Consider the following 22222-nt stretch of genomic DNA (forward strand, 5'->3'; position numbering starts at 1 on the left):
CAAGTTCCCCGCCCCGGCCCCTCCATGTTTCTGTGCCTTTGCTCATTCCCCTCAAGCTCCCAGGGCTTCTCTAGTTCTCCTCCCACAAGCCCCGGGAAGTGGGATGGACAGGGGCCACCTTCTTTGGAATCAGCCAGGGTGTCCCTTATATGGGACCCTCACCTCTTCCCAGCCGGTCCCATCTTGTTCACTACCCATCGGGGTACACCGGCCCTGCCTGGCACTGGGAGGTGGTGAGGGACACCCCCCAACACACATGGGAGGCAAGAGCTGCCCCCTCCCCCCACCTGACAACAGAGTGTGCTGGACGCAGGCGGCCCCACTCTGATGGGCAGGAACCCTCCCTGACCCTCTCCAGCCCCTGGTGTCCCCACGATGATTTCACCCATCCTAGTCCCAGCCCCACTGGCAGAATCAGCTTTGAGTAACTGTACAGTTTTTTTTTGCTGTTGAGAAGACATTTGTTGGAGTTACACTTGTTTAATGGTCTGGGCTTATTTTGGAAAAAAAAAAAAATCAAAACAAAACGGGAGATTCTGACCTTTGTTACGCTACATTTCACGGAAACCCTGTGGCCTGGCCTCTGGCCTTTGCGTCTACACCTGAAGCTGGGGCCTCTGGGGCGGCGCGGGGAGCGTGGGGACACGTACACAGAACCAGGCTGTGGGCTGGGAGCAGGGTAAACGGGACGTGGCTTTATTAACAGCAAAGGTTTGGAGGAGGGAAGGGAAATGAACAAATGACTTGAAAACAGACCATGGAGAAAGTGCCCTCCTGCGCACGGCGTCCCTGGGCCTCAGTCACTGTCGCTGTCCGCCTCGCTGGAGTCGGAGGCTGCCGCCTCACTGCCGTCCTCCTGGGCCGAGTGCTCGCTGCCGCTGGGGAGGGGGCTGGCGCTGCGGCTGCGCCGGCCACCCCCATCGCTGCCGCTGTCCGAGTCGTTGTCGCTGCCGCGGGCCTGTCCCCTGTCCTCTTCGGAATCCGCGTCGTCCTCCGAATCCGCGTCGCTGCCGAAGATCTCCTCCTTGTCCCGCGCGGCGCGCGCCTCGTCTTCGCTGCTCTCGTCCTCGCCGCTGCCGCTCTTGTCACTGGCCTCCTCCCGGTCGCCCTCCTCCCGTTCGCTGTCGCTGCCCGAGCGCTCGTCCTCGCTGCCTTCCTTCTCGCTGCTGCTGCCCTTCTCTCGCTCCTCATCTGTGCGGACGGGGGGAGAAGTGAGGCCCAGTTTCCACCCCCCCCCTCAAGGTTCCTAGGGTTCAGCCTGCCCCACTATACCTGAGCCCCCGGCTTCCTTCTCTTCTGTCTCCATCTCCTCTTCCTCCTCTTCCTCGGGTTCGTGGTTCTCCAGCTGGGCCTTTCGTGCCTCCTGTTAACAGCAGGGGCCGGTGGGAGGGGGTAGTTCTGTTGGGTTTTCGGCCCTCCCCTCGCCCTCACCCTCACCACCACCCTTCCGTGGCCATGCGGGGCCAGAGGTGCTGGTTACCTGGGCTTCTAATTCCTTCTCGTTCATGTCCCTATGTTTGACCACAAGCAGGGCGTTGGTACCGGACTGAACCCCAGCCTTGGCCCGGCGCTTACTCAGGCGGACCCTGTAAGTTGGGAAGGGAGGGTTGTGGAAGATGCAGTTTAAAGGGTCTCATCCCCCACCTTCACCCCCCTGCGCAGTGAAGGATCTGATCTGACTTGGTTCTTACTCCCCGTCAGTGCTTACCCCTGAACAGACCAGATGAGATGGAATAAGGGAGACTAGAGTCAAAGTTGAGGGGGAGGGGAAGGATGACAGCTCTTAAGATACTCGATGGGTCGCACTCTATGTAATACACACCCCTGTTTCAATGTAGATTAGTTAGCAGCTCTTAGATAACCCAGGTTTTTAAGCTTGTGCCTTTTGAAAATTAGGACTATGGCCACGCTGGGCTATTTTGCCGACCCCAGCAAAGCAAAGATGGGATGGAGTCCTTTGTAGCCATCATGGTGCCTCTTGGGGGATTGCAAGGAGCTACATACAGGTGACCCCAGTTCTACTGGCCCACTGCTGCCTCTCATTTCCTGCTGGCTTATGGAATACAAATTTGTGATCTCTGCTTTAAATAGAAATTCAGTGTCACATTTTCTCCCAAGTCTTACACCAAAGGCCAGCATGAGAGTAAACCTGAAGCCATGGGTTAAGAATGGGGGGGGGGGGGGTTGTCCCCATTCCTATACTTGAGTATCCAGAGGTTCATTTAAAACACGCTAGTTTTATGTGTTACACCTGTGTTTACTTTCACGTGCGGTCCCCTAGCATCTGCGGAAATCTGCCCTACTCAAAATCCTAGCTGTCACCGCGAGTTGGTCTTTCTGGGTTCAGGTGTTAGAACCAGGTGCTGCTCTTGCTTGTAAATGCATGTGAAGATCCGCAGGGGCGCGTGACGGCTGCGGTGGCTCTCGCATACCCCAGGGTGTGGACCCTGAAGCACAGGCCCGAGACAGCAGAGTGCTGAGTACCTGGTCTCCAGCTCGTTGTAGTATACGCCGTCACCCTCTCGGAAGATGAAGAAGTAGTTTTCCTCATAGCCCTTGCTGGCCTTGTTCTTCACGTTCCAGTTGTACTCCCGAGCAATCTTGTAGTCGTACCTGAGGGCGAAGGGGTCACAGGGTCACCCCAGTTCTCCCCTATGAGGGAGAAGAGACACACCACAATCTCCCCCACGCACACGTCATCTGGTGCATAGTCCATCTCTTCCTCCTGATCCCGCTTTCGTTTCTTCAGGGTCTCTTCCACAGGCAGGAAGTAGGCCACAAATTGGTTCCCTTCCTCATCCATCATGCCCCTGGTAGGGGAAAAAGAGGGACAATGAAGAGTGAGGACAGATGGCCAGCGAGGAGCAGGCCAAGGCCAGCGGCAGGACCACTGACCTGATCATGGCCTGAGACATCATCTCCAGTGCAGCTGCACCACTCGTGTCCTTGGGGGCTGGGTCTGAATCAAAGATGACCTGAGCACACGGGTTGATCCACATCTAGGGGGATGGAGGGCAAAGGGATTAGCCCGGGACAGGTAATCCCAGCTCTCCCCCTCTGCCTGCTGCCCTGGATCTGACCTTAAAGTCTGGGAAGACAGGCATGACCTCCACCGGTGTCACGCGAGGCTTGCTGTAATGCTGGGAGATCTGGGGGTGGGGGGCAAACACAGTGAGGAGGACCGAGAGGTCAGCCCCACCTAGGCCTGCCCCAGGACCGCTCCCTCAATTACCGATTTCTGGGCATCCTCAAAAGTCTTCTCAATGGCTGTGATCTGGCTATCCCTATCTTTGTATATTTCTTCCTCGGTGAACTGCTGCTTCACGGAAACCCCAATCCTAGGGCGTGAAGAGGACAGCCCTTAGGGACACTGGACACACCCGAAATCTCCCTTCCCTCCCTACCCACCACAACCTACTTGACCTCAGGCTTCTCGTTGGAGATGCCGTAACGATTGAACTCGGTGGAGATGTACTCTGTCTTCCGCATCCACGGCACCACCTTCGCGTGCTGCTGGGATCTGGAGTGGGAAGATCAGGCGCCTCAGGACCCCCTTCCCTCCTGCGTACAGATCCCGTCGGAGCCAGATCCCTCTCAGCACCTTCTCACCTCTTGGAGCTGGTGGGAGCCTGAATCTCCTCTTCTAAAAGCTTCTCATCAGCTGGATCTAGGAGTACTAGGGGAGAGCAGGAGGGCAGGAGGACCATGAAGGAGGCCAGGCCCGGCCTCTGCTCACCAGAGCAGGCCCTCCCTGCCTCCCCACACACCGTTGGGGTCGATGCGGTAGGTGTCGGGGTTGATGAGGTCAATGGTGACCCCCAGGTCTGGCTCAGTCAAGAGGTCATGTTTATGCTGTTTCTCCAAGGAAGTCGCTTTGTACTGGACGAATCTGGGTGGAGAAACATCCAAATGGTTTCCTGACTCCAGACTTACCCCTCACGTCCCTGCTTCCCAGAAGCTAAGCTGTTCCAGGGAGGAACCCAGAATGAAGCGGCCCCAGGCTGGAGTCGGACGGCTGGCTCTCCAGTAAGAGGCTGGAACACTGCTTGCCCCGTTAGCATTTTTGGGTACCCGCTACTGCATGCTAGGTACCATTCTAGACTTTGAGGTGAGGGCCCACCACCAGACAAGCAGCCCTTGCTGAGCTGTTTCCCCACCAGGGATCTCAGCCTCACCTGTTCTGGTCGAAGGGGTAGGTGATGAACTTGGGGTCAAAAGGAATGTCGGGGAGGCTATTGCAGTACTTGACTCGGCAGACCACTCCAGACCTGGGAACACAGGGGCTCAAAACCTGGCCCTGGCCGCCCCACGTCCGGTCCCAGCCCCCAGTGACCTCCTCCTGGGAAAGCACAATGGGGCTCACCTCTCGGGTAGAGTCCGGTGGGAATTGGGCCTGTTGAGAGAGACACGTTGATAGACGGGACGGAAAGCCGGGTGGAAGGGGTTTCTCCAAGTGTTTGAAAGAAAGGAGGGGGTGACAGGCGCTCATCGCTTTGGGCAGGAGTGCACGAGGGTCTTAACAGCGGGAGTATTGCCGGCAGCGGGGCTCTTCCTAACGGCGAGGCGGATGCCTTTTAAGGAGGCTGCCTCAGGTGCAAGAGGTGAGCCACGCGCTCAAATGATTTTGGAAAAGGGGGTCTCCAAGCGCCTGACCGCAGGAATGAGCACTCAGTCCCTTCGGGGCGCTCTCCAAGAGTTTACTCCCTGACGTTATAGGGGAGGAGGGGGCGACACCGTCCCTGAAGGACTCGCCCCCTTGGCCAAAGGGGCTCGCTCCGTGACGTCACGACGCTCGCGGCGAGGGTTTCACGTCACCAGCAGACCTGGGGGGAACTGATGACGTCGTACGCGGACGCCGCGCCCAAGCCCCCGCCTCGCCTAAACCTAAGCGGACTGAGAAGCAAGCCGTCCGGGCAAGCGCGCGGCGTACCTGTGGCCATCCTCCCGCTGGGCCTGGGTCTGGATGGTGGGCGCCATGGCGACGGGAGCCCGGACCGGGGCCGGGCCGAGACGCGAAGGGGCGTGCCGATTCCGGCGGACGCCCGATCCGAGGCGGGTTTCGGGTCAGGATGAGGTGGGCCAGTGAGCGCTCCGGCGACACGCAGGTAAACACGCAGGCAGCGCCGAGGACGGACTCGCAGCTCCGGCTCCACCAACTGCCGCCAAGACGCGGAGGACCCGACCAGTCGCCTCAGGCCGCAAGGCCTTCGGGGAAATATAGTCCGGACCAGACCCACATTCGTATTGGCGGGTTGATGGGTAGAGGGCGGGGCGAGGGAACAAGGGACTCTTGTGATTGGTGGGTCGGTATCTCAGGCGGGACGTCGGCTGGGAGTCCAGCGAAGGAGGTGAAACGCCTTCTTTCCTCCCATTGGTTGAATCGCCCGGGAGGCGGAGCTAACTAGCAAACAGGGCCCTAGAGCGGAGGGCACTAAACAACGGAGGGACGCAGTTGTGACGCACTTCCGGCGCGCTAGGCGAGGGCGATGGCTGCGTCCCAGCAGCAGGCTTCAGCGGCGGCGTCTGCAGCTGGTGTGTCGGGTCCGGGTTCGGCTGGTGGCCCCGGTCCCCAGCAGCAGCCGCAACCGCCGGCACAACTGGTGGGGCCTGGCCAGAGCGGACTTTTGCAGCAACAGCAACAGGACTTCGATCCCGTGCAGCGCTACAAAATGCTCATCCCTCAGCTGAAGGAGAGTCTACAGGTGATTGGCGGGGAGCTGCGAGAAGCAAGCGGGGTCTGGTTCTCTGACTCCAAGGGGGCGCGGGTGGAAAGGCTGCTTAGGCAGGGAGAGAGCAGAATGTGTGTCAGGCAAGGAAGAGGGGTGAGACTTGGTCCTTTTCGCGAGGCGAAAGCGAAGTTCTGCGAATGGACAGTGTGAGGTGGGATCAGCGGGATGTTGAGCCAGAGGGTTGGCCGGAATTCGAGTGAGAGGGAGTTGAAAGGAGAAACCAGGCTCTGGTCGTAAAACCTGAGGAAAAGACCGTTCTGTACAGAGATTCTGTCTGTGGTTGGTGGGTGAGGGCGTGTTCGGACGGTTATTGGTGGGAACCTTAGGTGAGAGCGGGCGTCTGGGGAAATATGGGTGGTGATGATTATGGGAATAGAAGGAACGTTACTCGGGAGTGACGAGGGCAGAGGGGCCAAGTGAAGATTCTGAGATTGGATGGATCTTGAGGGAGAATGCAGAGCTACCAAAGGAGTCTCCGTATATTTCTGCATTTTCTTTGTCATTTTTTCTGCCAACTAGACCTTGATGAAGGTTGCAGCACAGAACTTGGTTCAGAACACTAACATTGACAACGGACAGTGAGTGTAGTGCCCTTGGCCTGGGATGGCCTCCCCACTCCATCCCAATCTGGGAAACTCCTCCCCCATACCTCGCCCACCCACCCTTTCCTCCTGTTTTCAAGCCTGGCTCCCTGGCACTCAGCCTTGTTCTTTTGCCCCTTCTACTACTAACTGTCCCCCAGGCCCTGCCTCATGTTCTCCTAAGCTTATATCTGGTCCCTGATGGATACTTGTTTGGGTGGCCACTGATGTCCCAGAGATTGGAGATCCGTTTCCCAGTCACCTTCTTCTCCCGGGATATAGAAAGAGCAGCGACGGACCCATACAGCGCTTTGACAAATGTCTGGAGGAGTTCTATGCACTTTGTGACCAACTGGAGCTTTGTCTGGTAAGGGGCCTTCTAGCCTGGATGACCATAACCCTGACTCTGTCCCTGGGATCTTCGGGAGCCCTGTTTCAGTCAGTGAACACCCACTAATGGGGGCATCTCCTGTGGATCAGATTTGTGTTTCACTGTTACCCCAATCCTTACCTTCACAGAACTTCCTGTTCGGTGGGTGACATGTATTTCCATACAGTGATAGATAGACCTCGGTAGTTAGGGCTGAGTTGGGAGAAGCCCTGGCTACAGAGTTCAGGGCTGTGATGGGAGAAACGCAGGAAGGGTGCACAAGAATAAAGCAAGGGAAACTCGGGGGACTGTGGAAACCCAGAGCAGCCACCTGACGCTGCCTAGTAGGGGGATGGCTAAGTAAAGGTTGGCTTTGGAAGCTACTGATGAAGAGCACGTCTGAGCTGAGGCTGGAACAAAAATGGAAGCGGGCAGGATTTGTCCAGCCTCGGGCATCAGACACACCACCAGCCTCTGTGTGTGAGCCATGGGGTCCTCCTTTGGAAAATGAATTTGCAGAAAAGAATGAGTAAGATCATGAAAATAAGGAACTTAACACCGTACTAGGCACATGACGAATGTTTCCTGTACTAGTCTCATCGTTATTTTGGACTGGGACTTGAAGGACAAGTTAGTGCTTGAGAAGCTTTGTGGTGGTAGAAAGGCATTGCAACCAGAAACAGCAGCTTCTGCTTAAAGCTCCTTTTAGGAACATCACAAAGTTATTCTGGCTGAGGTATAGTAAGCATTGGGGCTTATTGGATTTTCTTTTCTTTCTTTTTTTTTTTTTTTAAAGATTTATTTATTTATGTATATAAGAGCTGGGATGCAGGCCAGAGATGCCGGGCCGGGGGGCGGGAGTAGTGTGTGAGAGGATTTACCAGAGACAGAATGGGGAGCAGAATAGGCAGATGTACTAAAATCCACTGCTGAGGGAAGCAGCAGGGAGACAGGAGAGGTCTGCTGCGCCATGTGGGTATCATCCTGGCCAGCCAGGGATCGAACTCGTGCTGCAGTGGCTGTGGATAGCTTCATAGTGCTGTGTCTTAACCCCTTGCGCCACCAGGGAGGCCCCGCTTGCTGGATTTTGAATATAGCCTTAAGGGTACCAGGGAGCCACAGAGGGTTTCCAAGAGGGAAGAATATTGGGCCATTTGCTTTATTAGGACTAGGCCTCTGGCTACCAAATGAGGGGTGGATTGGAGGGCTGGAGCTGGAGGCTGGGAGCCCACAGAGCAGCCATGGCGGGATTTAGGTAGACTGAGCTACACCAGCACAAGGCTGAGGGAATGGGAAAGTATAGATGGGAGAGGTCCTAAGAGGCTTTGTGTCCAGGCCATGGAACTGAAGGCTGTGGGAGGCAGCTCCACAGTAAAGCCCCAGGCTCTAGTTGGGATGGTCTGGCTGTCCCTGATAAAGGGACCAAGAGGGAGGGAGGAGAGGAAAATATGAGAGTTTGGAAATTTCCAGGGGACACAGATGTGGTGTCATCTCTGTGGGGGTGGGAACTGAGCCTGACAGGGCTCCAGACTGAGGGGAAGAGATGGCATCTGGAAATTGCGATCTGTAACACTTGGATAGGGGGGCCTCCCTGATGGCACAAGTGGTTGAGTCTCAGCACTCTGAAGCTGTCGGCAGCCACTGTGGTCAGGGATCAATCTCCACCAGGGAGCTGACCCACATGGCGCAGCAGACCTTCTCCTGACTTGCCCACTGCTCCCCTCAGCAGTGTACTTCAGTCAAGCCACCTGTTCTGCTCTCCACTCTGTCTTTGCTGAATCCTCTCAACATCACCATCGCCTGCATCTCTGGCCTGTATCCCAGCTCTTGTATGCATAAATAAATAAAATAAAAAATCTTAAAAAAAAATGATTTGGGTAGGATAAGAAATACCTGGAAGGAGCAGTCAGAGAAGCCAAACCAAACCTGGTGCAGGTGCCATCAGAGCAGAGACTGGTGCTGCAGAGCCTGGGTTAGACCAGCACAACAGTGGAGGCGGGTGTTCCCTAGTCAGCTCTTAAGTGGTGCTCCAGAGCCCGGGCTTGAGTCCCACACACCCTTCTGAGCCAATGAGGTGGCAGAGCTGGCCGTTAACAGCCATTGTCCAAAGGAGGAAACAGGCTCTGAGAGGAGCAGCCTCGGGCCTGAGGCCACCGAGCTTGTGATTGGCACTGGGGGGTCCAGAGCCAACGTGACTAGCCAGGCTGGCCCTCTGGGTGGGGTGGGCTCAGGAGCTAGGCTGATGCCTCACCTCGCCTGTCTGTCCACAGCGCCTGGCACATGAGTGCCTGTCACAGAGTTGTGACAGCGCCAAGCACTCTCCAACACTCGTGCCCACGGCCACCAAGCCGGATGCAGTGCAGCCCGACAGCCTACCCTACCCGCAGTACCTGGCGGTCATCAAAGCCCAGATTGCCTGTGCCAAGGACATTCACACGGCCCTTCTGGACTGCGCCAACAAGGTCACGGGCAAAACACCTGCACCCCCAACAGGCCCCGGGGGCACACTGTGAGCTGGCTGGGTGGGGAGTGCGTGGTGGGGTGGGGGTCTGGGGGGAATGAAGAGTAGCCTGGAAGCAGCCTTGTCTCTGACTTTTCTTCATGTGCGAGTTCTGAGGCTGGGGCCGCCAGGGGGCAGCAGAGGCCAGCAGGGAGCACAGGGCGGGGCTGGGGCCCTGCGGGTGCTGGCTCCCAGTGCTCCTGGAGAGGCTTGGCTGGACTCTGGACTCTTGGGGTTGGTGACCTCCGTCCAGGGGCTTCCCTCCCCCCCCACCCCTGTCCTCACCTGGGTGTGGAGCTCCTGTTGGGCCCTCAGTCTTGGCTGGATTCCATCCCCCAGTTTGAGGGCAGTCTTTGTGCCTGGCACCCTTTTTCTGGCAGCTCTGGTTCCTATATGTGTGTGTTGTTTCTCCTTCATTCTGTCTCCTGTCATTGTCTGCACTGTGGTCTTACTGTCTCTCACCATTTCCCAGTCCCCCAGGGGGTCAGATTCCAGAAGCCAGAACCCCGGGGGGCTTTCAGAAGGAGCTGCACTCCCAGGGCCCACAGCCCAGCCTCTAGTGCCTCTGACCCAGGAAAGGGGAAGTGTAGGGGGTCTAGGTCTTGACCTCTGCATGGCCTATTGGGGAGCAACTCCGGTCCCTACCCGTACCAGGACCTGCCTGCGTCAGCACTCAGACGGAGGGCATTGCGCAACCCGTGGTGAAGCCTTGCCCAGCTGAACGCCTGGGTCCTTGTATTTTTAGTCCCAAAAGAGAAGTGAAAAGGCCCCAGCAGGGATGAATCATCAGTCCTGGGGAAGAACCCAGGCATGCTTGGGCCCCAGCTCCGGGAAGCAGGTTTTGGGGAGGGGTCACCCCACCAGACTCCCCCTTTCCCTGAGAGTATGCTTGGAGCTGAGCTTTGGGGAGCTCAACCATGGCCTTCAGGCCTGGGCAAGTGCAGGGCGGAGCTACCAGCCCAAGCCCAGCTGTTGGGGTGTGAAAGGCTCAAGTGACTCAGCCTAGTTGGGGGACTGCCCCACCCAACACCTTCTGTGTCCTGGTTCCCATGTCAGCTCTGAGGCCTCCTTCCTGGACCCCAGAAGACTTGAGATCAACCCAGAGCCCAAGTCCCCGCACTGGAATCCTGGGAAATGACCAGGTGTCTGCACGGGCCCTTCCCTGAAACACCAGGCACACCGGGCAGACCCCAGAGTGGGCAGCAGCCCTCTTGACAGCAGCTGAGACTGCCCCACACAGGTGGCCTCTTCAGGGAAGCCACTGCTCTGCCCCCCACCCATTCCCCAGGACTTGTAGGATCACCTCCCTTAACTCACGTCAACTTATTTTGTACTTCGGACACAGCTGCAGAACTCCCTCACTGTGTCTAGATTAGTATTTGAATAATGCGGACTCTTGCCTAGCCAGGTTAACACATGGAACTCACTGTCATAATCAAGGTCCCTCTCCCTAATCTCCAGATAAAGGCAAGCAGTGGTTCTGCCAGCTAACGTGATGCCATGATCTTTGTACAACCAGAAGTGTCCTCTTTCCCCAATCTCTGCCCAGCTTCCATAGGGTGCAGCCAGCACACGACAGGTGGCGTGGCATCGCATCACCCACAATAGGGGACCCAGAGTGCTTAAAACAGTGCCCAGGGAGACATGCAGGATGTGGGTGGGCAGGGGAGTGTGACGGGTGCAGTTCAGCAGCCACAAGGGAGAAGCTGTGCACCAGGGCTCTGTGTCTGCAGGCAGCGAACACCTGGTGCAGGCCCAGCTCCACAGGGTGGAGCAAAGACCCCTGCCTGGTGGGGCTGGTAGTCTGGTGAGAGGCGGCTCAGTCTGGTAAAATCTATCAGACAAGAAGTGCCGAGAGAAAGCAGAGACGGGAGAACAGAAGCAGAGATTTATCCAAAAGAGTACACAGGAATAAATGTAACATGAATGCAAGATTTTCACATGAGCTATGTTGCTTTATTGAAAACGTTTGAAAGCTTAGGTTGGGTAGTGGTTTATGGGTATTGTCATCTGTAAGGATATGTTAACATGTATTTATTAGTTAAATAGCAAGAATTTTTTTTGATTAAAAAAAAATGTGTATACAAGATCTGAGGTACAGGCCAAAGGTGTGTGTGGGGGGGGGGGTGAGAGGATTCACCAAAAACGGAGCAGGGAGCGGAACAGGCAGATTGACTGAAAACACTGCTGAGGGGAGCAGTGGGCGAGACAGGAGAGGTCTGCCGCACCATGTGGGGATCTCCCTGGCCAGGGATCGAACTCGTGCTGCAGTGGCTGTGATAGCTTCATAGCGCTGTGCTTACTAACAACTTGCGCCACCAGGGAGGGCCTAGTTTTGTTTTTGTTTTAAATAATCCTTGATAGTTGTCAAGAAGGCTTCACTGAGAAACTGATACGGGAACAGACTTGAAGGAGAGGGATTAACTAGTGCAAAGGCCCTGAGGCAGGAAGATGCCAGTGGGTTTATAGAACAATGTGGAGTCCTGGACCCCAGTGAAGAGGCTGGCAGTGGAAAGGACTGGAGGCAGGCCATGGAGCACCTTGGTAAAGGTTTTTACTAGATTATTCCAACCAAAGGAAGGCTGTACAACCTGGAGCACCACCGCACACTTGAGAATAGCTAATGTGAGATGCCCAGCCACCCAAGGCCACAGAGCATAGGCACAACACACACCTGCCCCTAATCTAGACCATGGTGTCCCCAGCCTTGGTCCCAGAGGCTGGCTAAAGGAACAGTCCAAACCACATGACCATACAAACAACCCTCTAACCACCACTTAACCCGCTATCACTCTCCTCATCGCAGACTTTGCCCATCACAGGCTGACTCAGCCCTGCCCTCGCTCAACATTATCAAAAGCAGCCTGGGCTAGGGAGAGATAAGGCTTCTCAGGTGTGAGTGCGTGTGTCTGCGCTGTCTGCTCTGCCCACAGAGGCCTGCTGGCCTAGACCTGGGGGGTGGGGGTGGGGCGTGTCAGTGGCCTCCCCATCAGTGAGTGCAGACGTCAGGCCTCAAAGTTCAGCAGTTTGACTGCCTTGTGACTGACACCACAAAGGAACCCCATCCAGGCGCTGCCTCCCCAGTTCTAGTGACACCACCACCACCTAAGGACACAAGTCACATGGGAACACAATCCACACAGGGAGCGGGGCACACGCCACACAGGCCCTCATCACAGCAGGGGCCGCAGGTGCCCTCCCCCAGGCGCCCTGCAGAATAACGCACACTTGGTCACTCCAGGTGTCAGCGGCCGCCAGCGCCACACAGCCGCACGGGGAGGTCTGTAAGTCACACGTCCCGAGAACGACACCTCAAAGACAGCTACAGTTGGGCATCCACTCCCACACCCAGAGGCGGCGAGGTAAACAGTCCAGTGCATGCCCGGCTCCGGCGGTTTGGCACCTGCGTCGACAGCCGTGGCGGGCGGGCCGGGAGCGCGCACGGCCCCCCACAGGAAGCCGGCCGCGCTCGGGTCCCACACCCCTTCCACCGACCGCACGCCCCGCCGCGGGCACCCCGTCCTGCCGGGCACGCGCTTTGGCACCTGCAGCGCGAACCCCGCCGCGCGCACGCCCCGCGCTTCCCGCTCCCGCCCGCCCGCCCCGCGGCGCACCCCCCGCGGCGCACCCCCGGCCCAGACGCACGTGCCGCGAGGACACGGCCCCCGGCCGCCCGCGCGCTCGCAGGCGCTCTCACACCCCCGCGTTTCCCGTCCCCGCTTGTTTTTCTGGAAACTCTGCTCTCCGCTCCCCTCCCCCCCGGCCGGAAGCGCTCGCCGTATTTTTAGCCCTCGGTTTCCGCCCCTTGCCCCCACCTTCTGCCCGCCCAGGACCTGCGCCCCGCGCGGGGACCCGGGCGTCCCCTTCCCCACCGTCATTCCAGAGGGGATTCCCGGCCGCCACTGGAGCCACGGATTTTCCCGCTGGCGACGTGGGGAGTGGGGAGGAGCTCGGCCCTGAACTTCCTCCCGGGCTGGGGCGCGGGGTGGGGGCCTGACCCCGAAACCGGGGGGAAGGAGGGGGCTGGGGCCCAGACTGGGGTCTGAGAGTAAAGGTGAGTCCCGGGCCGGGGCTCCTCGACCTGCGGAAAGCGGGGAGCAGGGGCCGGGTCTCCTGAGTCTTAAGAGGCCGCTTGGGGGACCCGGACACCTAGACTCCAGCAAGGAGGGGTGAGGCCCGGGCTCCCGGCTCCCACCCTTCAGTGTTGGGGTGAGTGGTCGGTCTTTCCGGGCGCGACACCCCCCTCCCTCCTCTTTGAGCATCGGCCCAATCAATCCCGAGCGCCCAAGCTGTCGGGCGGGTGACTCAGCAGAAAGTTGGGGGGGGGGGTCAGCCTGACTCAGGGGTGGGAAATGCTCCCGGTCTCCTAGGAACCGAGACTGGAATTCCTCCTCCTGGACCGCGGCCGCATGGGGCTCCCGGGACCCCCGGGTATCCCCCACCTCCCGTTTTCCCGCAGTCTTAGTCCCACCAGCACCCCGAGACTTTGGAGCCCGGCCGGGAGACGGGTGCCAGGCACCTCCCCGTTGCCCCTTGTCCTCGAGGCTCTGTTTACACACGCCAGGAGCCCTGGTTACAGGAGAGGAACCCGGGCGTCCGGGCCCGGCCTCGTGGTCGCGGTTCCAGGAAGCCTCCCCTCCCCCCGCCCCTGCGAGTGACTCACGGGGGAGCGGGAGGCTGCGATCGTGCCGGGCCGCCCGCGGTCGCCCCGCTCACGGGACCGGCCGGGAAGGCCCCGCCGCCCCAGAAAGCGCCGCATAAGGGATTCCCCCAGGCTGTGTCCAAAGAGGCAGGGCGGCGTGTGTGACAGAAACTCCCCACCTCAGTACAAGCAGGCGCTGCCTTCGAGAATGAACTTTCCATCATCGTGAGTGCAACGATGTCTACCCCGGTATTCTCAGGGCAACCAGCTCGCCAAGGCCCTCTTCAATAATCGGGTCTCCCCCAGATCTGGAGAGTTTCACCCGGGGCAACCCCAGTGTGGGGAGTGGCTCCCCCAAAGTAGACTTATCGCCAGAGAGACTATTAGGGGATGACCCCGCATCTCAAAACAGATTTCCAGCAAGGCAACTCCCCACCATAATAAAAGAGCTTCACCTTCCCCATCTTGAGTTTTCTCAGAGGACAAACTTAATACCGTCAAAGGCCTGGTAGGCCGCTGCCATTGCTCTCTGGAGCTAGAAGAGGAACTTGAACTCTACGCCTGTATTTCCTGGTGGGCGAAGCGGGCATAGAGGCACCTCCTTGAGTTAACGTCTGTAAAGTCCTGGAACAGAGCCTGGCCCGAGCAAGGGAGCAGAAGAGCGTTAGTGTGCAGGAGCCTGAGAGGCCACCACAGCCTGGGAGTTGCGCGTGAAGCCTCCTGTCCAGTCTCTCCAGGGCGTGAGGACCACAGCCCCGCCTTGGGGGGTGAGGAGAGCGGGCCAGGGCTCTGGCGGTGTGGGGTGTTTGGAGGCAAAACCCCACCAAACAGGTCTCAGAAAACAATTCTCCACCAGGCCTTGTGGTCTCCTCTCCAACTGGCCCCTGCGGGTGTCTGTCTGTTTCTCCTCGTCCTTTCTGGTTCTGTAGGTGACCCTCTCTCTAGCTCCTTCCTCTGAATTCCTCTCTCTGGGATTGTATCGTCTTTTCCGTCTTTATCTCTTACCTTCCCTCCGCTGCCCACCGTCTGTGTGCGCGCGCGCGCGCGCGTGTGTGTGTGTGTGTGTGTGTGTGTATCACGTCTTTTATGTCTCTCTTACCTTCCCTCCTCTGTCCTCCGTGTGTGAGTGTGTGTGTGTGTGTGTGTCTTTACGTTTCTCGGGAGTTCGGGGTACCCTCCCGCCCCAGTCCCCTGGCGCGCGCGCGCCCTCTCGGCCTCTGCCCTGGTCAGTTCCCCCAGGGCCCTGCCCCCACCTCCGTCCCAGGTCCCTCCCCGCGCCTCAGTCTCCAGCCCGGACTACGGAGCCGACAACCCCCTCCCCGCACTCCCCACCCCCCCCCCCCCCGCCCGGTCGCAGCCCCCAATGGGCCGGGTTCAGCCCCAGCAGGGCAGACGAAAACACTCGGGTATCCGCGCAGCGCCGGGGACGCGCGTCCGGGAAGCTCCCGCCCCTCAGTGAAGGCCCCGCCCTATTCCTCGCTCATAAAAACATGGGCTCGGCTAACCGGCCCCAGCCTGATTCCAGCGCTCCCACTTTCCGCGGGTCTCTCAGCCGATCGGCCATCCGCGCCGCCATGGACCTCGCTGCCATCTACGAGGTGAGTCCCCGCCGGCCGGCGCCCCGAAGGCCCGCACCAGACTTACTAGTCTGGCACCTCAAACTCCGGCCCGGGACCCCTGGGTCCTTCCTCAAAGTAGAGCTCCCCAGCGCCGCACCCTCTGTCCGGGTGTCCGAGCCCCCCCCCCCCCGGTCTCCAAGCAGTGCGCCTCCCTGGATTTGAAATGGAGCCCGCGACTTTCAGCCCCAAATTGGGTGGAGTGGCCCGTGGGGATGGGAGGCTGGAGGACTTTTCTCAGACTGGGGCTCTCTGGAGGCGGAAATGGCCCCACACCTGGTTTACCCCTAGTAGTTGCTGAGGGCGCGGTTGCGCGCGGGGGAGGTTCTGGGGCCGAAGTCTTCGGGTGATGGGAAGCAAACTTCTCCTCGCTCCCTGACCAGCGCGAGTCTTTGGGAAGTCTAAGATCGAAGAGATACGGACTCCTGAGTTAACTTTGCCCTCTCCTCCCTCCAGTTGTGAAACTGGAGAGACCGGGGCACGGGGTCAGATCCGGAGAGGCCCAGAGCCTCAATATTGGAGGACAGTGCTGTGCCCTGACTTGGGGATCCCTTCTTAATCCTGCCAAGGGACCCGGGATTTCTGGGTCTCGCTTGGTACAGGCTTCAGTTGCTGTAAACTCAGAACCTCCAAATCGGGATCCCTGTGATTCCAAACCCAGGGGTTTCTGCGGACGGGTGGGGCTCAGGGCAGGAGCCCACAAACCGGACTGGCAAGCTCTTAGGTGCCCTGCAGCTGGGGCGGAGCGTCACCCTACATTTTCGGTGTCTTAACCGATCCCTGTTCCCACAGAGCCTTCTGTCGCTGAGCCCTGAACTGCCATCCGACCACGGAGAGACCGAGTCCAGCCCAGGCTGGGCCTCCTCGCGCCACTGGAGCCTCAGCTCATCTGACTCCAGCCCTGCTGGGGTCGCTGCCCGTCTGCCCGGCCGCTCCACCAGTCTGGTGGAGGGCAGAAGCTGCGGTTGGGTGCCCCCACCCCCAGGCTTCGCACCCCTGGCTCCCCGTCCTGGCCCTGAACTGTCGCCCTCTCCCACCTCGCCTACTTCAGCCCCCACCACCTCCTCCCGCTACAAGACTGAGCTATGCCGGACCTTCTCTGAGAGTGGACGCTGCCGCTACGGGGCTAAATGCCAGTTTGCCCACGGCCTAGGTGAGCTCCGCCAGGCCAGTCGCCACCCCAAGTACAAGACAGAGCTCTGCCACAAGTTCTACCTCCAGGGGGGCTGCCCCTATGGCTCCCGCTGCCATTTCATCCACAACCCCAGCGAGGACCTAGCTGTCCCTGGCCACCCTCATGTGTTGCGCCAGAGCATCAGTTTCTCGGGCCTGCCCTCTGGCCGCCGAACCTCACCACCACCAGCAGGCCTGGCGGGGCCTTCCTTGTCCTCTTGCTCCTTCTCGCCCTCGAGTTCCCCACCTCCACCACCTGGGGATCTGCCACTTTCACCCTCTGCCTTCTCGGCAGCCCCAGGAACCCCTGTGGCCCGAAGGGACCCCGCCCCTGCCTGTTGCCCCTCCTGCAGAAGGGCCAACCCCAGCAGTGTCTGGGGGCCCGGGCCCTTGGGTAGCCTGGCTCGGAGTCCCTCCGCACACTCCCTGGGATCTGATCCCGATGAATATGCCAGTAGCGGCAGCAGCCTGGGGGGGTCTGAGTCGCCAGTCTTTGAGGCTGGGGTTTTTGGGCCTCCTCAGCCACCTGCACCGTCCCGGCGCCTCCCCATCTTCAATCGAATTTCCGTTTCTGAGTGACAACTGCCTGCTGGGTACAGATCAGCTGGATCTCAAGGAGGGGTGCATTTCTCTTGTGCTGTGGGCACCACAGGGACCCCAGGGACTGTGGGGAGCTGGCGGGGGTACTCATGTAGCTTCTAGGTGCACCTTCCAAATTGCATTAACCCTCTCCTAACCACACACTGGGGCAGGCCCCCGGTGTGCAAGCAAGCTCAGTGTCCATGGTGTTGGGGGAAGGAGTGTTTTCTGGGATCTTTGTCTAATGTAGCAAATTTGAGGGAGTCAGTGAACCCCTCTTTCTCCCCACCTCTCCCCTACCCAATGCTGTGAATAACAGGCCCTCACCGCCCTCTCCCAATTTTTCCTATCCCCTGAGGTTGTAGTGTCTGATGGTGACAGGAGCCTTCCAAGGGGGAACCCTGGTGCTGAGATTTCCCTCAAATCAAGTAGCCAAAACGTCGTTGCCAAATCCCTTCTCCCCCTCCTGCCCCCAGGCACTGCGCCCTTTATTTATGACGACTTTATTTATTCTGAAAGGTTTTATAGTATTTATATATATTGGGTCGTCTGCTTCCCGTGTATTTTTCTTCCTTTTTTTGTAATATTGGAAACGAAATTATTATTATTATAAGTATACTATAATAATATATTAATATATTATCTTAAAGTTTTATTTTTGTGTCTCTCGAAATTTTTAAATAAAAGAAATCTGCGTGTAATGTGGAATCCTGGCTTTTCCGCCGGCTAGAGGCAGCGACGAGTGGGGGCGATTAGTGGGGCCTTTTTTTTTCTTTCTTTTCGGGAGGGTGTCGGACGCAACCTTCCAGGGCCGAGCCGCCCACGGCGCTTACCTGGCAGGAAGTGACGTCACCGGCCCCGCCGTTCACCTGAGGGGGCGGGGCCAGGTGAGGTCACCGGGTAGGAACCGGGAGAGCCAGTTCGCGGGGCGTGGGGGGCGCGGGCGCTGCCGTCCTGCCGGGCTCCTTGACCCGGCCCGCGGGCGGGCGGGCGCGGGCGGGGCCGGGATGTTTCCGTCCCCGCGGGGCCGAGGAGGGAGGGGCGGGCCGGGGAGGACGGAATGTGCCGGGGCGCCAGCCCGGGCGCGCGGGGGCGGGGGCGCGCCGCGGGGGGGGGCGGGGGCGCCTCGGAAGCCCGGGGTCCCAGCACCCCGCCCTCTGGGCTGGAGTCGGGGGCACTCGGGCTTTCGGGTTCCGGGGAGGGGCGGGGAGGGCAGTTTTTAAAGCCCCAGATTCTGGAATCTCAACAATCCGGAATCTCGGCTAACTCTCGGCGACTCGGGGTGCTCCGCCCCCGGCCGCGGCACGCCTGGGAGTCGCGGAGGGCCGTGGGTGTCGGGCTTTCCGGCACCCGAAAACTTTGGCCGTGCGCAGTCCTGGCCGGCGGGCCTCGAGGAGCCCGGGAGCTCGGGGTCTGGGCCCCGCCGAGTGGCGGCAGCTCCGGGCGGGGGCCGGGCCGGGCCGGGGGCGCGGGGCCGGGGTGTGTGGTCGCCGCCGCGCCGGGGCGGGGCCCCCGCGGAGCCGCGTCCTCGGACCTTACAAGGCAAGAGGCGGCGGGAACCACCCTGGGGCGGGGGGAGCTCGGCGCCCCGCGCCCGGAAGCCGCCCCGCGTCAGTGCCTGCGCCCCGCCCCCGCCCCGCCGCCCCCCTCTGCCCCCCCCGCCTCTTCCTTCGCCCCCCCACCCCCCAACGGCCCTCTCCCCTCCCCCCCGCAGTTCCTCCTCCCCGAGCCCTCCCGCGCGCCCCGCCCGGCGGTTCCGCCCTCGCCGCGCTTCCCCTCCCCCAGTCTCGCTCCCGCGCCCCTTTTTCTGCCCTTCCAGCCTCCACGTCTCCAGCCCCTCTCGTCGCCACCACTCCTCTCCCTCTCCCTTTTCACTATACTTAGCTTCAGTCCGCCCCGTCCTCCCCTGCCCACCTCCCCCTGCCGGCCCTCTGGCTCCTGATGCCCTGGGCTCTGCCTCCCCTCCGCTCCCTCTCCCAGCCCTGTCCCTCCCCTCTCTACTTCCTCTCCAGTCCTTTTTCTTTAAAGATTCATTTATTTCTGCATACAGGAAGTGGGGTGTGGTCCAGAGGGGTGTGGGGGGAAGGGGAATCACCAGAGACGGAGTGGGGAGCAGTACACTGCTGAGGGGAGCAGCCGGGAGACAGGAGAGGTCTGCTGAGCCATGTGGGTAGCTCCCTGGTCGGCTGGGGCTCGAACTCGTGCTGCAGAGGCTGTGGATTGCTTCACAGTGCGGTGCTTAACACCTTGCGCCACCGGGGAGGCCCCCCTTGTCTATTGCCTCAGGCCTCCTGCCTGGTCCCCTTCCCCATGGGCACGCCCTGACCTTTGATGGCCAATTCCAGCCAACTGGCCCCTTATGGGAAAGGGCTGAGTCCCCTTAGTGGAAGAGGATTGAGGAAGATACACAGAGACGCAAAGAAACTGGAAGTAAAGTCAGAGAATCTGCAGGAATATTTACAGACACTGAATTAACAGCAGACATCTCTGGTCCCTCCCTTAGCAAAAACAGATTGTCTGCCTATTTAAAAAAAAAAAAAAACTTATTTTTTAAAATGGCACCTACCACCAGCGCCAAACACCTGGGAGTCTCCTTGACCCTCTCAAACCCGTATTAAGCCAAACAGCTGAATCACCTTCAAAATAGCTACAATCCATCCTCCTGAGTCTTCTGGTCCTGTCTGGGATCATCTCCCACCTGAAACTTAGCCTCTCCCTTGTCTCCTGGTTCTCACACTGGACACCCCAAAGGAACGTGTCATCACACCTGAGTCAGATTATGCAAAAGCCAAAGTCCTCCACGGCCTGGCTCCCATCCTTGGTCACTGTAGCTGTAGTCCTCTAGCTTCTGTGCTGCTCCACCAGCCCCTGAACAGGCTTGGAACAAATTACCCCTCCCCCCCACTCCCCCCCTCAGGTAGCCTCATGACTCACCCCTCACCTTCAGTTCTCTGCTCAAATGTTTCCTCAGTTAGATGGTCCCTGACTGTTAACGCAACCTACAGCCCACCACCAACTTCCCCTGTCCTCCTTAGCTTGCTCTACATTTTCCATGACATTTACCACCATGTAACATATAACTTGTACTCAGATCCCCAGGGGTAGGAGCTTTGTCTAAACAAGGGCTCATCACATACTGAATATCTGGCATTTGTTTTTGAAAAAAAATCGAAAGAAAAAAAAAAAAGATCGATTCAGAAATGAAGAGGGGCAAGAGAGTTAAAAATTTCAACGCCCCCCCCCCCAAAAAAAATTTCAAGCCAGTAGTTCTTATCTTGCCCGGGTTTATGCCGGCTTCTTGTCTAACAAATCTGTCCTTATCAGAAGCAGTTTTTTCTGCCCATTTGCGTCTTTAAGATTCTTTTACTAATAAACCTGTCCTGCTTAAGCTTAAAAAAAAAAAAAAACACAACCTCAAGGGGCCTCCCCTGGTGGCGCAGCGGTTGAATGCAGGGCTGCAAAGCAGCCTCTGCAGCTCCAGTTTGATCCCTGGCTGCCGGGCAAGGGTCCCACATGGTGCGACAGACCTCTCCTGCCGCGCCCGCTGCTCCCCTCAGCAGTGTACTTCGTCGGTCTGCCTGTCCTGTTCCCCGCTCTGGTGAATCCTCTCACCCTCCCGCGCTTCTGACTGTACCCGGTGCTTGTATAAATAAATAAATAAACCTTAAAAAAAAAAAAAAAAACCTCAAGGCGCATAAGAAAAAAGATCAGTAACTTCGTGAGATCATGGATACTAACATTGTAGTAATCATTTTTCAAAATACACACAAATCATGTTGTGCACCTTGGCCTAACATATTGATACGGTAATTGTATCGCAATAAAATTGGAGGGAGGGGACTCCAAGCCTGAGCAAGACGCAGAAAGAGGCTGTGCGGTACCTACACAGTGGGGCTAGTCCACACACCTACGGAAGTCTTAAACTGAGATTTGCAGACCCAACTAGAACGTCCAGGCATCTTAGAAGCGATGCTACCCCCTGGCGGCCTGGACGGAAACAGCACCTTCCCACAGCACAACTCTCTAGGCGGCCGCCGCCTGCTCCACGAGTCTTTCTGGCCCGAAAATCGAAATGTTCATTCTTCTAAGTGATGTAGAGGTTTTGGACGATTATTAAAATTACGGATTGGTATACAGCTGACTACCAAGGAGAGAAAAGAGTGCTCCAGGTGAGGATCGAACTCACAACCTCGGCATCGCTCCGCCCGCACTGCCATATAAGTACCGCGCGCTAACCGATTGCGCCACTGGAGCTCCGGCCGCACCCTTGCGCCGCGGGATCCTTCAGTCATTTCTGACCACGTGACCCCCGCCGGACAGCCCCGCCTCCCATTACATATGCGAGCAGCAACCTTGTGGTTGGTCAGCGGGGGAAAGTGCGCTACGAGTTCCGGATTCTCACGGCTCCGCGGCTCCCGCTGCAAAAGGGAAAAGTCCACGAGGCATGTGGAATGTTGGCGGCGTCGCCAGCCTGGGCCCCGCCCTCATGAATATTCAAATCCCGGCGGGGCGGGGTGGGCGGGGTCTTAACCCCTCGCTGGCGGGCGGCCGGAAGGCGGCCCCTCCCCCCCGCGGGCGGGAACAGGATGTGAGCCGGGGCGGCTGGGAGGGGGAGGGGAAGCCCCAGGCGCCCGCCCCCCGCCCCTCAGCTGGGACCAGACTCGCCCGCCGCGGCTGTGGCGCCGCGGGACCCCGGAGCTGCCCACCCCGGGGCCACGGAGGCCCGCAGGCGCGGTCTGCGGCGTCCCGAACTTCCGCACCCCGTTCTGAGAGACCCGAAGTCCAAGCGAGCGGACCCCAGATATCCAGGTGCCCTGCGCCCCCTCCTGGAGGAGCCGGGAGTCTGGGGCTTCGGCCCCGGAGACCCTGAAAGCCGAGCGCCTCCAGCTCGAAGAAACCAGCTTTGAGGAAATCGGCACCCCAGACCGGAGACCCCCCGGGGGCCCCCAGAAAGTCGCGGGAAGACTCCCGGGGCGGAGGAACCTGGAGCGCGGACTCCTGGTGCCCGAGCCCGTTGGTTTAGGGCCGAGGT

General features: G+C 59.0%; 3 protein-coding genes across 3 annotated transcripts; 2 read left to right on the plus strand and 1 right to left on the minus strand.

Annotated features, from left to right (window-relative positions):
* Positions 1-680: 680 nt before the first annotated feature.
* Positions 681-4977, minus strand: PAF1 (PAF1 homolog, Paf1/RNA polymerase II complex component; the record flags this gene model as incomplete). Its single annotated transcript, XM_084257372.1, has 14 exons — positions 681-1191; positions 1273-1363; positions 1481-1586; positions 2485-2613; positions 2694-2810; positions 2896-2999; positions 3081-3149; positions 3233-3338; positions 3419-3520; positions 3610-3676; positions 3768-3889; positions 4176-4268; positions 4364-4393; positions 4931-4977. The coding sequence occupies 14 exons, from the start codon at positions 4975-4977 to the stop codon at positions 797-799; spliced, it is 1578 nt and encodes a 525-aa protein (XP_084113498.1). The 3' UTR covers positions 681-796.
* A 509-nt stretch (positions 4978-5486) lies between these two features.
* On the plus strand, positions 5487-9193 carry MED29 (mediator complex subunit 29; the record flags this gene model as incomplete). Its single annotated transcript, XM_084257676.1, has 4 exons — positions 5487-5702; positions 6249-6307; positions 6593-6677; positions 8951-9193. The coding sequence occupies 4 exons, from the start codon at positions 5487-5489 to the stop codon at positions 9191-9193; spliced, it is 603 nt and encodes a 200-aa protein (XP_084113802.1).
* A 6173-nt stretch (positions 9194-15366) lies between these two features.
* Positions 15367-17190, plus strand: ZFP36 (ZFP36 ring finger protein; the record flags this gene model as incomplete). Its single annotated transcript, XM_084257916.1, has 2 exons — positions 15367-15420; positions 16231-17190. Exons 1-2 carry the CDS (start codon positions 15397-15399, stop codon positions 17188-17190), a joined length of 984 nt encoding a protein of 327 aa, XP_084114042.1. The 5' UTR covers positions 15367-15396.
* Between the last annotated feature and the right edge of the window lie 5032 nt (positions 17191-22222).

The sequence above is a fragment of the Talpa europaea genome (genome assembly GCF_964194135.1).
Source record: "Talpa europaea genome assembly, chromosome: 16".
NCBI classification, from domain to species: Eukaryota; Metazoa; Chordata; class Mammalia; order Eulipotyphla; family Talpidae; genus Talpa; species Talpa europaea.